The 17,489-nt window shown below is 35.8% G+C and overlaps 1 protein-coding gene across 1 annotated transcript in view; it reads right to left on the reverse strand.

Annotated features, from left to right (window-relative positions):
* Positions 1 to 3,742: 3,742 nt before the first annotated feature.
* The window catches only part of LOC149802052 (uncharacterized), a 90,661-nt gene continuing 76,914 nt past the window's right edge, over positions 3,743 to 17,489 (reverse strand). Inside the window, exons 17-18 of the mRNA XM_089956884.1 lie at positions 14,507 to 14,680; positions 3,743 to 11,792 (exon numbers count right to left, since the gene is read on the reverse strand). Of these exons, the coding sequence (XP_089813010.1) occupies positions 9,751 to 11,792; positions 14,507 to 14,680 (2,216 nt within the window). The 3' untranslated portion in view covers positions 3,743 to 9,750. The remainder of the gene's footprint in view (positions 11,793 to 14,506; positions 14,681 to 17,489) is intronic.

Below are 17,489 nucleotides of genomic sequence, written 5' to 3' on the forward strand. Positions count from 1 at the left end.
CAGCACACGATAGGTTATACATGGCAGCCAGTATTAATGGTGGAGGAAGAACCTGGGAAAACCCTGGAAAGAACCACCGACCCACGAGAAGCTACTGGCAAAAATAAATTGGTATGTCTACACTAACTGTATTTTTTTTGCCACGACAGATAACATGCTCAGATTCTTGCGCTAATTCATTTTGCCAAAAAAGCTGGCTATACCACATTTGGATATTCTACAAAACATTACGCATACCATATTTACTATGATGATTTTTTTTCCAAATAAGGATGCAATATCCTTATAGAGCACACCAAAATGAGGCTCAAAAAAAAAGAGAGTCAGTTATTAGACGAACTAATGTTGTGCCAGATCTTTCAACAGCAATAATCACATGAAGAAGGTAAGCACCATTTTACACCTATTTCTATAATGAAATTCAGCAATTCTGGTAATAACTAAGAGGACTAATGAACTAGTTTAAATACATGTATGGAATATCAAACTTTTGAAAATATCCTGAAAATTCAGAGAGTGAATCACACTCAGCTGCTCCACTGACACATATAGCCTCATTTTAATACCCCGTCCATGAAGCAAGGGTACCAATATCAGCATTATGTGAGAGTCATAATATTACATGTATCACTGGAAGGGTGATGGCCTTAGATAGGTCACTGGGGGAGTTGTGACATCACACAGACTATAGGGAGAGTCATGGCATTACATAGGTCACTGGGGCAGTTGTGACATCACACAGGACACAGGGAGAGTCATGGCATTACATAGGTCAATGGGGGAGTTGTGACATCACGCAGGACACAGGGAGAGTCATGGCATTACATAGGTCAATGGGACAGTTGTGACATCACACAGGCTATAGGGAGAGTCATGGCATTACAAAGGTCAATGGGGGAATCATGACACCAAACAGGTTACAGAGAAAGTCATGACATGTCATAGGTTACACTGGACAACAAATTTTTACAAAAGTCATGTTACTGAAATAAAATTAGTCAATTCTTATCAATTTTTATGTGCTGAACACGAATATGACAGTCAAATTGCAAAATTGGCTCTAGTTTTTTTGTAATCAAGGAAATTAATGTTTACATAACGAAATGCATTCCAATAGTAAAAGGTCAACTGTAATAGCCTACCTATAAAAAATCAAGTTATTGACTACATCTTAGATTTCTTCGCCTGTCTCTTGTACAGCTGTTCGGGAGCATCTCTGAGGAGTGTCCAGCAGTAGTCAGCCAGCATTGTAGTGGACCATTTTCCCTGGTATCTTTGTTCCATTGTTGCGATATCTTGATGAAAACGTTCGCCGTGTTCATCACTAACAATACCACAGTTGCTAGGAAAGAAATCCAAATGGGAATGAAGGAAGTGAATCTTTAGAGACATATTGCAGCCAAGTTTCTTATACTTCATCAACATGTCTTCTACTAGTTCCTTATAGTTTTCTGCCCTAACATTTCCGAGGAAGTTTGTAGAAACTAGGCGAAAAGCATTCCATGCTTGTTTCGCGTCACCTTCCAGCAAGTTGTTGAACCGGTCATCTTTGAAAAGCTCTCGAATCTGAGGACCCACAAAAACTCCCTCTTTAATCTTTGCTTCGCTGAGTCGAGGGAATTTTTCATGCAGGTATCGGAATGCTGGCAAAGTCCGGTCAATGGCTTTCACGAAGTTCTTCATCAAACCTAGTTTGATGTGAAGGGGTGGTAGCAAGATTTTCTGAGCCTCAACCAGAGCTGGGTGTTGGATATTCTTCTCTCCAATGGCTACATTCTGCCTGTGAGTCCATTCCTTCCTCATGTAGTGCATTTCCCTTGCTCGGCTATCCCACTCGCATAAGAAACACATGTATTTTGTATATCCTTGCTGCAGTCCCATTAAAAGGGCAACTACCTTCAAATCACCACAGAGGTGCCAGCTGTACTTGTTATACTCAATGGAATTCAGTAGCTGCCTTAAGTTATCGTATGTCTCTTTCATGTGGACAGCATACGCTACTGGAATAGATGGAAGAATGTTTCCATTGTGCAAAAGCACAGCCTTGAGACTCAGTTTCGAAGAGTCCACAAATAGTCTCCATTCTTGTGGGTCATGAGTGATTTTTAAAGCATTCATGAGGCCCTCAATATCGGAACAGAATATCAGATTACTTTCCTTTCTGAAGAAAGGCTCCAATTGCTGGTGGCGCTTTCGATATGCAGTAATTGTGACATCTTCTTCTAGAAGATTCCATTGTTGGAGTCTTGATCCTAGCAATTCTGCCTTGTTCTTTGATAAGTCCAAATCACGAATCAGGTCATTTAGTTCTTCCTGTGTTATTCTGTGTGGGGTTGATGATGCACCACAGTGAAAATCTGGATCACTGCATGCTGATGGACCAGGAGAAGAACAGGTCGACTCACCTTTGTCTTCGTCAGATGAATCAAGAGAATATTCTGCTGGAGGTTCTGGAATAGGAAGTCCCTCACCATGTGGAACTGGTCTCAATGCAGACGGAATGTTTGGGTAGACTATTCTCGACTTCTTTCGCTTCGTTATTCCGCCGGAAAGAGGAGGAACCAAGCAGAAGTAACAGTCATTTAGGTGGTTGCTTGGCTCTCTCCACACCATTGGGACTGCAAACGGCATTGATGACCTTTTGCAATTCAACCACTGTGAAAGCTGTGTTGTACATGTAGCACAGCATATATGCGGAGCCCAAGGCTTGTCTTGGTCACCAACCTTGCATCCGAAGTAAAGATGATATGCCTTCTTCACTTGAGAATTGATACTTTTCTTCTGGTTGGCAAATGTCACTTCCCCACAAATATAGCAAAAATTGTCCGCGGTATTAACACACTTTCGAGGCATTACTGTTCTTTATTGTACGTAAATGGATAAAATAATAAGTTTTATGTAACAGTAGCTTGAACTGTCTCGCACAACGTCTAAAATATTTTAAATGCTGAACCTATCTGATTGGGCTTTATATAGTACACTGCTTACGTCAGCTTCAGCAGCCGCCTGGCATTAGTATAATAGGCCTACACATGTATAGTACACTGCTGACGTCAACTTACTTCAGCAGCCGCATGGCATTAGTATTGCATTGCATCAGAAAATGATGCAATCAACTGTGGATGATGTGAGCATGATGGTATTATGCAATGTTACATCATTATTCCGGATGTTGCTGCAGTCCTACTGGAGAAATTTACACAGTGAAACATAGAAAATGAGGTATATGAATATCTTCAAAACGAGAGCCAATACAAATTTTTCACGGTTATATTCGTGTTCGGCACACCAAAATACTACAGATTAGGGCCTTTTCAAGTCAGTAATGATTTCACTGTTGACCAGTGTTATTGAGGAATCAAGACACATGTTACAGGGAGAATCATGATATCACATAGGTTACAGGAAAAGTCATTTATTATGTCACCAGTTACAGACATAATCATGACATAACAAGTTAGAGAGAGTGATCACAACACACAGGTTATAGGGAGAACCATGCCATCACCTGTGTAACAAAGTTATGACATCCCATAGGTGACAGGGAAAGCCAAGAAATCACTTCTCAGTAGTATTTGGTTACAAGGAAAGTCATGAGATCGCAATGGCTTCAATGTTTTTGACTTTATGTTTTCATTTTTACTGCAGCAAATTTTAATTTGTGCAGTATCAACATTTGTATTGGACTATATGGCAGTGCACATGTTAGAATGTAAGAAGGCAAATAAAGCAAGGCAGAGAATATTAATTAGTATGTTTATGCTAAATATGAGCAAAATGTAAATTAAATTTCAAAATACAATTTATGTCCTAAGACCCTTTAAACTGAGAATCAGAAAGAGATCTAAAATCACTGATTGGAAAATAGCACTTTTAATGCTTGCTTTGCAGTAGTTGTTACAAAATTCATGTTCGCTTAATCATTTGTAATCATAATTAATATGCAATATTTACAAAACAATGCATTGTAATCTTCAAATATAAATTATTTATTTTCAACTCTTAGAAAAAAGGTCAGACACAAAAAAAACTCCATTATAGCATTAAAATCAGAAATATAGTTCATTTATATTTTACTTGGAATGATACATACACATTAACTGCAGTTGAATAAATCTATACATTCAGATTAATTTTAAAATCTGGATATCATTTCTCTTAAAATTAAAACCATAATGACTAGTCATACAAATATGTAATATTTGTACTGATATGAGAACATAATCAGTTACACTTGATAATATTTCCAAGTGTAGCTTATTAAAGGCTCCAGCAGATTTTGAAAATAAACCCTACAAGCAAACAAATCCTAAAACATGACAAAACAAGGGATTAACCAAGTTTATTATTCTTGCTACAGTATCCAGTATCTAACCCATGTTGCTATTTTCTTGCATATTTGTTACAGTATCCAGTATCTAATCTATTTTGCTATTTTCTTGCATATTTATTATAGTATCCAGTATCTAACCCATTTTGCTATTTTCTTGCATATTTCTTACAGTATAAGTATCTAATCCATTTTTCTATTGTCTTGCATATTTGTTACAGTATCCAGTATCTAATCCATTTTGTTATTGTCTTGCATATTTGTTACAGTATCCAGTATCTAATCCATCTGGCTATTGTCTTGCATATTTGTTACAGTATCCAGTATCTAATCCATTTGGCTATTGTCTTGTATATTTGTTACAGCATCAGTTTCTAATCCATTTTTCTATTGTCTCGCATATTTGTTACAGCATCCAGTATCTAATCCATTTGGCTATTGTCTTGCATATTTGTTACAGTATCAGTATCTAATCCATTTTGCTATTGTCCTGCATATTTGTTACAGTATCCAGTATCTAATCCATTTTGCTGTTTTCTTGCATGCTTCATATAATATCTTATCCAAGGAATATGTTTCTAACTTGTAAGAGTTTACTGACAAATAACTTGATCCATTTAATGTCTTTTCCTTTTGATTTTCTTGCTATAATTAAAATTGTTTTATATTTAGTTTACTGTAAAATTGATTCCGTGAATATGTCTAAAGATTCTCCAACAGAAATAATTTTATGAACAAGGTTTAAACAGCAAACTGAACTTTAATACTCACTTATATGTCAAGTCCAAATGCAAACTGTTCAATCGAGACCTGCCATGACACAATGCTCTGGCAGATCTGGGTTCGTAGAGTTTGCATGGAGTAATCAGCAGAACAAGCAATGCAGACCTGATATGTTGGCATGTTATGTGATGGCAGATCAGGGTATATTTTCTGCAGCTGAACTAGACTTATAAGTGAGTAAATATGGTAAATGAAATGCAAACTGTGGAACACCGAGGCAATCATATATAGGCAATCATATATAGCTGGTTGATTGGTTTTTAATGACTCTTTCCAAATAGAAAAAACACAAACATATATGTCTATATCATGTCGCAGTAATAGGAGCTAAGACACACCAAGGCTGCCAACCCAGAACATGCTGGGGGGGGGGAGGGGTGAGAGCTATCAAACCTTCAATACTTGGATTACGAGTTTGATGATTACCTAATTGACTTATCGCAGCCTGAGCTTATTTATAATGTCTTCTTCAGTGATTATCAACTGTAAAAAATGAAATAAATTCCAGCAGAGTGGAGTCATTTCTTCTCAAAATAAAATGTTCTGCAGTTTTGTTCTAACAAAATAAATTTTAAATAGGTACTTAATTCTTTTTTAATAGAGGATGGTTAGCTGGCATACAATTTTCTGTAAAGGTAAATAAATTCATCTTTTCATTACTGGTTTGCAGAAGCAACAAACTCTCTTTTTAAAAAGAGTGGCAAGCAGTGTGCTCAGTAGGAAATAAAAGTAAATGGTGTGAGATAGCTAATATGGTGTGAGATAGCTAATGTTATATGGAAGAAAATAGTGACAGAATATTAAATAAAAGAAGCTTAGGCTTAATAGATTCTAAATAAATAAAATATGAAGAAAAAAACTGTAGGAAAGGTAAGCAAACTACTGATGTAAAAATATATCCCCACCATTGTGCAGCAAACCCTCACTCCATAAAGGAGATGGTCTATATATCTAAAAAAAGGCATAACTCCTTTTAAAATACTGTAATTACAAAGACTGGTTAATGTGCATATCTTTTGATGATGACAACAATATGCATTCAGTTTCATAGCAATCGATTAAAAACTGCAAGACAAAATTATGTCATACTTGGCATCCAGCTGAAGTAAAAAGAAAGGGCAACAACTCTTACAAAAAAGGAAGCACAAAGATATGTCATTATGTGCATCTAACCTTATGACTATAATATGTATTCCACAGTTTGCAGTGATCCATCAAACACTGCATAACAAGTTGTCTTCACAAAATTATATGCTGCATTCAGTTGCAAGTCATAAAGGGTAATAAGTCTTAAAAACTGCTGGAGCACTGTGACTTGTCAATATCTGCATCTTCAGGTGATGTCAATAACATTTACCAACTTTTATCACAATCCAGCAAAAACTGGGACTGACACTGACAATAATCAGCTATAAATTCCATGAAGCTTTAAAACAGAAAACAGAAATAACAATAACTTTAGCAACAATGTTGAGAATAAGGGAATTTGTCGACATGCACATCTTCAGATGCTGACCATGACATTTAACAACTTTCTTGGCGAGCCAGTAATAAAAGTGAGATTAGTTACATTCACAAGATTTTGTAATACACGGCATTCGGCTGAGGTCAAAGTCATGTCATTAAGTCATGAAAATGTGGGAGCAAAGTGTTAATATGCAAATCCTAAGGTTATGACCATAATAAACAGCATGTTTCACGAAAGTCCATATAAAAGTCCATTTAAAAAAATGCTCAGAATAGTCACACTAATGAGACGGTGTCACACTGCAATAGGCTTAAACGCAAATGAGCAAAAGCTCTAAAAAATTTACGAAAGCAAAGTATATTTTTTATATGCACATCTTCAGGTGATGATCATATTTACCAAGTCTCATGGCAAACCATCAGAACCTGCCAGCCTTGTAACTGTTTCAGAAAGAACAGATGGACCGACCCAAGTGGTACTATATACCTCTGCCTCTGTATGTGACCCATTCCTTTGCATTTTATATTCAACAGAATTTCAAAGAGTACTCATTCATATGAAAGTTTGCAAAAAAATGTTACAGAGCTAGAAGGAAATGAAAATTGCAATCATCTCATACACTTCATTTTATATTGAGCATTTGGATTTTCTCGACCCTCAAATAGCCTTAATTGATGATGATGATGGAAACTGTAAACAAACATTAATTCTGGGACTTATTTTCTGTTTTGATTTTCAGTAGTAATTTTTTAAATCCCATATATCAATTGCCTACGGAAGACTGTTATTGAATTTTAACTGTGCCTCCTTTACCTGATAACTTATTAAACCCTAATTGTACTTCTTTCATCTGAAGACATAAAGAATACCTACTGCTACAGATATAAAACCCATGCATATCGTACACCTTATCATGCTTGAAATGTTTACTAAAGATGGTAATACATTTCTGTGCCTAAAGTTTATGACACTCGGACATGTGTAATAAAGATGGTAACATATTTCTGTGTCAAATCTAGGTTACTGTGACATGTGTACTAAAGATAGCAATACATTTGTGTCAGAAGTCTCTGCCACTTATGACATGTGTATAAAGATGGTAATACCATTTCTGTCTTAAGTCTACCCCACTGTGATGTGTTCTAAAGATGGTAATACCATTTCTGTGTCTGGAGAATGCCACTGTGACAAGTGTACTAAAGATGGGAATACCATTTCTGTGCCTGAAGTCTATGCCACTGTGACATGCGTACTAAAGATGGCAATAACATTTCTGTATCTTAAGTCTATGCCACTATGACGTGTGTACTAAAGGTGGTAATATATTTCTGAATCTGAAGTCTATGCCACTATGACGTGTGTACTAAAGGTGGTAATATACTTCTGTATCTGATGTCTATGTACTATGACGTGTGTACTAAATATGGTAATATATTTCTGTATCTGAAGTCTATGCCACTATGACATGTGTACTAAATATGGCAATATATTTCTGTATCTGAAGTCTATGCCACTATGACATGTGTACTAAAGGTGGTAGTATATTTCTGTATCTGAAGTCTATGCCACTATGATGTGTGTACTAAAGGTGGTAATATATTTCTGTGTCTGAAGTCTATGTACTATGACGTATACTAAAGATGGTAATATCATTTCTGTGTCTGAAGTCTATGCCACTATGACATGTGTACTAAAGATGGTAATATCATTTCTGTGTCTTAAGTCTATGCCACTATGACATGTGTACTAAAGGTGGTAATATATTTCTGTGTCTGAAGTCTGTCACTGTGACATGCATACTAAAGATGGCAATAACATTTCTGTATCTTAAGTCTATGCTACTATGATGTGTGTACTAAAGGTGGTAATACCATTTCTGTGTCTTAAGTCTATGCCACTGTGACATGCATACTAAAGATGGCAATAACATTTCTGTATCTAAGTCTATGCCACTATGATGTGCATACTAAAGATGGCAATAACATTTCTGTATCTGAAGTCTATGCCACTATGATGTGTGTACTAAAGGTGGTAATATATTTCTGTGTCTGAAGTCTATGTCACTGTGACATGTGTACTAAAGATGGCAATAACATTTCTGTATCTTAAGTCTATGCCACTATGTGTGTACTAAAGGTGGTAATATATTTCTGTATCTGAAGTCTATGCCACTATGATGTGTGTACTAAAGATGGTAATATATTTCTGTATCTGAAGTCTATGCCACTATGACGTGTGTACTAAAGGTGGTAATATATTTCTGTGTCTGAAGTCTATGTACTGACATGTGTACTAAAGATGGTAATATCATTTCTGTGTCTGAAGTCTATGTCACTGTGACATGCATAATAATGATGCTAATAACATATCTGACTCTCAAGTCTATGCCAATGTGACACAGTTTACATTGTTCAAAGAAAAATACAAACAAAATTAAGAATCAATGCAAGAAAAAGTATATGTTTGCATTCCTGCAAGAAAATATAAAAACTTGGAAATCTGCCAATATTTCATGATTCACAAGAAAATTTGACAAAGGGTTTTGTCAGGTATGTTCTACTTCTCTCTTTCTTTTTGTCTCTACTGCTTTCACCATTGGTCTAAAAATTATTGAATTTAAACTGGACAGCAATGGTGATTTGGGGGTGCAAAGTGGACTCAGTTTTCATTCAACTTCATGAGTAGATGGGACAAGTAGTTAAAATGTTTGTTTTTAAAGCTTGTGTTGAGAATATTAATAAAATGGAATGAGTTTTACTTTTTAACTGCTCACATGTAGTGATTCTGAAAGGACTAAAGTTCATAACTTCAGAAAGCAGATCAAACATCTGCATGTAGGCAGTGCCTCTTTATGGATGAAATTCTAGTTCCAACTTAAATACCATTCTGTATTTTGAATACTGCTAAAAATAAAGTAAGGATCATAAATATTTGAGGATTTTCATAATTTGGGATCCACTACCAATCAGCTCAATTTAAATGACAAATCCGTGATACAAAAATTGTTAGATTTTGGAGCTCTGATCTACAACAACTTTATATTACAAAACAACTTGGTGAATTCTGGGCTTGATTTTATAAAACAAGTTTGCAACCAATAACTAACTTGGAAATTTGAGACTAACATGTACATGACAAGACTTTCTTTACATTAGTAATGTCTTGACTCTTAGTTTTGAAGTTGCAATGATCTTCTTGATTTCTGTTGTGAATGACTGTAGTTTCTGCTTGATCTCCTCACACTTGGGCTGTTGGTGTCAATGCGTACCCCATCACCACTCTCTGATGGAGACTTGACCAATGGGGAATTTATCAAATGCATAAGACTTTTGGCTGAAACAGCTGGTGAGTATTTACTCTCTGATGGTGATGCTGATGTGGATACTATAGGGGAGTAAGATGGATTCAAGATTTTATCCGGTATCACTCCTGCTGAACTCATACACAATGTACTTTCTGAACTAATGCCATCATCACAAGGTATTTCCTTCACTCCAAGAATGGTATTACTGCAAGAATGATTTAATGATTTCTTGTTTGTAACTCTTCTATGTAAATCAAACACTGGTGAGCTAGATCTTTTCTGATGCTCTGTGTTCTTGGCAGAACTAATCCAATTTGCCTTGCCAACCTGTGCTGAAGGCATATCTGGACTGTCTGTATCCATATCTCCTTCAGTCATAACAGAACATGGTTTTCCTTCAACTACCACAGTTTGGATATCTGTGGGAAGAAACAAATCCTCATTCTGAGAGGAGAAATAATCCAAACTGGCTGTTTGTGATGATGTTGATCCCTGAGTAAATGTGTCTGAAACTTCAAACCCCATACTTTTCATCCCTGCTGAAGAGTTACTGGCATGTGACACACTGCTCTGCCAAGAGTCTAAACATCTCCCAACCAATTTTCTACATCTCCTTTTTAAAGGAGACCCATCTTCTTTACATGGAGACATGTCCAAAACCCGCTTTCTTCTTAAAGGTGAAGATGGTAGATGTATTGACTCCAGATGAGTCAAAGGGCCATTAAAATCAGCTTGGTATTCATTCCTTAATGAAACTTCTGCTGTACATGTATCTCTACCTTGAATATCAACAGTATGAGCTTTCAAACTTTGAGGAGAGAGAAAGATAGGTTCCTGCAACTGCTTTTTAAGGTTTTCTCCAAAGCAAGTTTCCAGGTCTTTTTTCTGTTTAGGGCTTGTGAGAACATTTGTCTGAGAATTCATCAGCTGTTGTTTGGATTTTAGTTGAGAAGATGGAGACTGGTTGTAACGTAGTTTTATCCTGGGCCACTTGTCAAAGGATTCTGGTGTTTTTACTTTTGTCTTGACCTTCGGTGATGGTGTCCTCAGACTCATGATTTGGTCTTTAAAGGAAATTCCTGTAGATGAATTATACTTGCTTTTGTCCAACCCAGCATGATCATTCAGATCTTTGCATTCAATGCCACTGGCTTCAAAACGAGACAAATCTAAACTCTGTCTACATGATTGATTACTATCTCTTCTTTTCCGTGGTGTATTTGAGAATCTTGGTGAAACTTCAGCATGTTTAAAGACATCATGAGAGTCTTTCAAATTTCTTAATTTTCCAGGAGAGGTTAATCTTGCGACAGGCCTAGCCGGACTCTGGGCAAACAGAGCAGCACGCACAGACTTTCTGGTGGGAGTGGTCAGTTTACTACGTGTATTCTGACTTGGTGAATCAAGACCCATTGAGATTGAGCCACATATGGGACTTTTGACTGGGGTTTTCTGTGGGGAACTCAAATGATGTGACTTTGTGCCTGAATCTGGGACGAGAAATCTTGGAGACATCCTTCTGCTGAGTGGACTGAACAGCTGCTTTGACTGCACAAGCAGATTGGTACTTGTCCTAATCCTGCTTTCACCTGGGGATGCCTTACATGGAGTTACTGTACACTTTCCTGGAGTTGTTTTTTGTGGTGTTGGACTATTAGCAAGTTGAGAGAAAAGAAATGAGGAAGATTTTCCTGCAGGACTGACTTCTGATAAATTGCTAAGACTCAGCAGAATTTTAGAATTGTCTCCACCTGGTGAATGACGCTGCCGTCCAGCAATTCTATCAGCTAGCTGGAAATACTTGGTAAGGTTGCGAGTCCGTTTCATTATTCCTTCAGAATAAAATGCCCTTCTGAGTAAAGCTCGAGCTCGCTTGAATTGGGTTGGTGTGTTGTTATGCTTCCCTTCTGAAGAAACAAAAAAATAACACATGAGTATTGTCAATTGATGCTAATAATGATAATGCCAGCAAGTACTGGATAGATCAAGTGTCACTATTATATAAACAAAGTGTTTATCAATAAACACAAACACATTTACCAAGAGCACTTTTAAAAAAACCAACAATATACAGACTGGTGTGAAGCAGTATTGCTAACGTGAGCCTAAAGCTGTATCACAATATCACCCCTTTGTCGGCAAAATCACTGCGTTGTTTATACCATTGTTAATCATATCTTATCCAGAGCACAATGCAAACCTAGCCAAGTGCCAAGCTGCAGCTTGTGAAAAATGTCATAGTTTGCTCTACTGATGACTGCATCTTTGGCACTCTATACATGACCAATACGTACCAATTAAAAGGTCTTAATGCTTAAGCCAACACTGATTACAAATATTTACCAATTAAAAGGTACTAATGCTTAAGCCAAAGCTGATTACAAATATTTACTGATTAAAAGGCCCTAATGCTTAAGCCAACGCTGGTTACAAATATTTACCGATTAAAAGGCCCTAATGATTAAGCCAACGTTGATTACAAATATTTATCGATTAAAAGGTACTAATGCTTAAACCAAAGCTGATTACAAATATTTACCAATTACAGCTGATTATGGTAAACATACTACTATGCACTAGTGCTTTGTACTGCTACAAACTGGTAACCGATTTATGATGTGGACCAGGAGTGTGACGGATTTTCCTCAAATCTATACAACATCATCAATTAATATTATTGCTGATATTGCTGTAGTACTGAATCCCACAAAGATATATTGTGATTGTGATATACAGTGAATTTCCTCAAAATGTAACCTTCAGTATACTAGAATCTCCACAAGACTCGCATCTTTTTTAAAAACCGATTTTTTCCTTATTTAATATCACCATTCTCCCATCCCATAAATCAAAACCGCTAACGTCCAATACTGAAACAAATCTTGATCCTAATTTTCAATCTTATATTACCTACCCCAACCCCCATAAATCTGAACCTCACTTCAAACATGTCAAAATGTCAGTGCGACCAGATAAGCATTGTAGGATTGAACAGGATAAAATTATTTTTATTATTATGAACATGTTCCAAAACATATATTAAAGAAAAATTCGGCATAGGAACATCTGCTGTTTCAGATATTATGAAGAAAATTGATTCTACAAGAATGAATTTGAAAGAATTGAAAAGCAACAGTGAAGCAATCATTTCAACAATGCATGCAAATTTGAAATAATGAATGATCTGGTGTTACAATGGTTTGGCCATACCAAGACCAAAACATTCGAATCTCTGGTTATCTGAATTATAATTTTCTCTCTCTCTTGTCACATAACCTCGTAGAAACAAGGCATTTTGTTCAAATCTACCTCTGACAGTACACCAAAATCTCTTAAACCCTTAATTTTGTTGGGACTCAAGGATGTTTGGTTTTGAGGGGTATTATAATATCACTAGTATGGAGGAGTGAGTGCCTTGAATAGAGATGTACAATAATGGTTGACCCAAGATGGTCTGGAAGGGATTCAAAACTTACTCTCTGGTTGTGAGCCAAAGCACATGTGTAGGAAGGAAATATTACGCCAATATACTGCTCATTCAGATGCAGAAACATACAAATAACACTCCCATGTGAAAACTGGAAAACTTGGTTTCAATTAAATGGAACATTTTCATCTAACCTGCCTTTAACCCCATCCTACCCCTTTTTTAAAGATCAGCTTTTCAATCTCCCATTATAACATTATTTCTCAAGTGAAATCCACTGATTCTTAATACAAGACAGTCCTGTTTCACTAAAATAATAACTTTCATATCCCAAGGAATGAATATATATATGCACCCTTTCACTCCATCAATGCAAGTTGGAACTAGGTGGCCTAACAAAAGGGACTTACGCACATTAGGTAACCTCTCCTTTAAAAAGATAATGTCACTGAAAACAACACTATAAATCTGCTTGTAAATGTCAATTGAGAAAATGGTACACTTTCATATCTTCCCCAATTAATACAACATTTTCTGTGATCTTTCCTCCTATATGGTTTTCATACAGAATGTGAAGGCACAGAATGTTTAGGAGGAAAGCACAAGGTCAATGGTTTTAGAAGGAATCATGCAATCAGACATCACAATATACCAATGGTATCACAATGAAACAAAGATGTTTTGCCATACTTAGCCTGTATTCTTTTCTTTGATTCTTGACTGAATTTCAAACAGTGATAAATGATAGGATAGGATGTAGTCATGGTGTTTGTGTACTAATGCATAGATATGGACTACAGTTAAGATGACCAATGGGTCTAAACAGACTTATAGCAGCAACATATTCTGAAAGTGTGCAGATACTAAATATACAGTTCTCTCACTTAAATATACAGTTCTCTCACTTAAAACTCTCAAAAAATGGAAGACCTGACTTATGCAAATGCAATACCATTTCAGTCTGAATAAGTGAACATGAAAGAAACAATGGATGTATGTGAGAAAAGCCAAACCTAAATTAATTTCTGTGACCATAAATGAAAAATGACGAGTTGATAAATGAAATGAAAACAGAATGCAAATTTGGTCAAAATGATGAGTTGATAAATGAAATGAAAACAGAATGCAAATTTGGTCATTTCAGGTTAGGCAAGAAAGTAAACAGCTATGATAAATTCCCTGCCAAAAGCTTACTTGACACAGCTTTCTCTGGGGACTCCTCAACCACCTGAGTATCCTGACCCTGACCCTGACGGGCTTCACTCTCTGGTCTGGAGTCCTCTGATGAGAGCCTCACCTTCAGAGAACCTGCAACCTGCTTGTGATGAGGGGTATCAGCAACCAAGCTGCGTCGTGGAGATCGCCATACTAGTAAGAGAAGAAGGTAATAATCAGCAATATTTTCTGCATACAAGGAAGCCCCAACTTGCATGACAGTTGAAAATACATTCTACTCATACAAAGTGTGACAATGACAGTTGGGGTCCATAGAACCTGACTGTGTTAAGTCCTGAATCATGCTATAACAAATCAAGTCAGTTAGGTAAAGAATATGATGCATGTACTAAAATATGCACACCAGTGTGTGCATGTGAAATAAGTGGGTGCAAAATATGTGCTTCAGATTAAATGAAGACAAAACTAGTCTGAAATACACTTGTATATTGAAAAATTACATTTCTGTAAAACAATCCATAATATGTTAAGTACTGTACATGCATAAGAAAAATCCATGAAGTCGAGTATAGATTATGTTATAAGCATCCAATTAGAAAACACAAATAACACATATAAAAAAATGGTAATGGTAGTCCTTGTTTGATCTATATCCCATTGTCAACACGTGTCACAAAACAATTCACTACCATATTGTTGCCAGTAGCACATGGCTATAGTTGTTTACATGCTACATGTACATTTACTTATACTGGCCTAGATTTTGGTCAACTGGAGACAGCTATCATCTAGTCAAGGCTACCCATAAGGAAATGAAAACATGTGAACAAATGAAAAAGTGAAGGTCAAATATCTATGGTTTCAAAATATTGGAAATTTAACTTGGCTTTTATGCCACTGTTGGTAGCGATCTTAAGCATAAATTTTCTTCCTGCAAATGGAAACTTTCACATCACAATAAATGTGTTCCAGTCACTTTGGAAAATGTAACAATCCATTCGATTCCATTGCTTTTTATAAGTTTGGTGCTGACTTACTCTGATGAAAGTTCCTATGCTTTTTTGAAGATTTTAATTGGCTTGCTTTGATGAATGGTGCACGTGTTATTGAAATCACTGCTAAAGGACAAATTTGGAGGACCAAACAAATCGCTGTTGTGTGTTCAGTTGGCAACAAGAAATAGCTGTAGAACATTTATTTTAAACAACGAACAATGTTGATGTCAAAGAAAAATCACAAGGTGGTTTATTTTGCCACTAGTAAAGAAAAAAATGACATTGATGAAACTCAACGCTATCCCTGAATACACTTTCTACATGTTATTTGTCAAACTTTTAATATTTTTTTTTGTGTGTATGATTGTATTATATTAAAATGTATTTGTGATGTCTTCCCCAAAATGATACTAAAATTTTGACAGATTAATTTTGGTACTTTTAAGAAGAAGAAAATATTTTTTTCGTGTACAAGACAAATACATGTTTATTCAGGAGATACACCATGATTGTCTTATATATTTAGAATTCATACATGATCTCTTTCCCAAAATGATAAACTTTTACACAAATTAAATGTTGTGTGCCATGCCACAATCATGTTATATCTGTTATAATGGAGTGTGCTATAGTGGGGTCACACTGTATGTAAGTCAGTTAATGATTTGGGAGCACTGGCTGAAGTTCTGACTACTTTAACATAAGCAGTGCATATAGATCAACTTTAAAACTAACTCAAAGACAATGAAACATCAAATGAGAGTGCTGGGACAAGTCTAATTAAATTCAATAATTATGTAGATCAACATTAAAACTAACTCAAAGACAATGAAACATCAAATGAGAGTGCTGGGACAAGTCTAATTAGATTCAATAATTATGTAGATCAACATCAAAACTAACTCAAAGACAATGAAATATCAAATGAGAGTGCTGGGACAAGTCTAATTAGACTCAATAATTATGAAGATCAACATTAAAACTAACTCAAAGACAATGAAACATCAAATGAGACTGCTGGGACAAGTCTAATTAGATTCAATAATTATGTAGATCAACATTAAAACTAACTCAAAGACAATGAAATATCAAATGAGAGTGCTGGGACAAGTCTAATTAGACTCAATAATTATGTAGATCAACATTAAAACTAACTCAAAGACAATGAAACATCAAATGAGAGGCTGGGACAAGTCTAATTAGATTCAATAATTATGTAGATCAACATTAAAACTAACTCAGAGACAGTGAAATATCAAATGAGAGTGCTGGGACAGTTCTAATTAGATTCAATAATTATGCAGAGCAACATTAAAAAATCCCTCAGAGACAATGATTTGATGAAAGGGCATCATCAGAGGTTAGTAATATAGTCTTAGCAACATTTCATGCAAGGAATCAGGCAAAAATAAGACAAGGTAAGTCTGCAGATAAAAGAATTTAATGTTGGTCAGCTGTTGTAGACTGAAGATCGGAGGCACTAATTTTGTTACATGCATTTCATATCTATGGATAATATAGCACAATAAAAGCCATTTTCATGGGAAAATAGGGAACAAAAGATGTGAGTGATATCAAGAGTAAAATAAAGCAATTTATAAGTAAAATGTAATGAATGAATACAATCTGGCTGCAGTTCCAAATCTACTTCCAGAAGGAGCAGCAGAGAATGTGTGACTCTACACTTGGGCTTGGCAAGAAATCAATTACAAGCCCTGTCTCTCATACAGTAACACCTAGTCATAATAGGTTAAAAGTGAGTACTATTTTATGAAGACAAACTGATTCTTGAGAGCTCATTTCTGAGATTTCAAATATAAACGAAGAAAGACTGCTCCACATGCAAACACAGACTGGTAAGGGCATTCTTTCTTGATTAGAAGTCCTAGAGAATCATACATCAAAGATATCTACATTGACGGACAAACAATTACTGCCCTACCTTTAAATTTCAGAACAAATGAATGCTGTTCTTCAAAATTAATCAGAAGTTACCTGCAATTAAA

Source organism: Sinohyriopsis cumingii, chromosome 4, assembly GCF_028554795.1.
Source record: "Sinohyriopsis cumingii isolate HCF-2022 chromosome 4, ASM2855479v2, whole genome shotgun sequence".
NCBI classification, from domain to species: Eukaryota; Metazoa; Mollusca; class Bivalvia; order Unionida; family Unionidae; genus Sinohyriopsis; species Sinohyriopsis cumingii.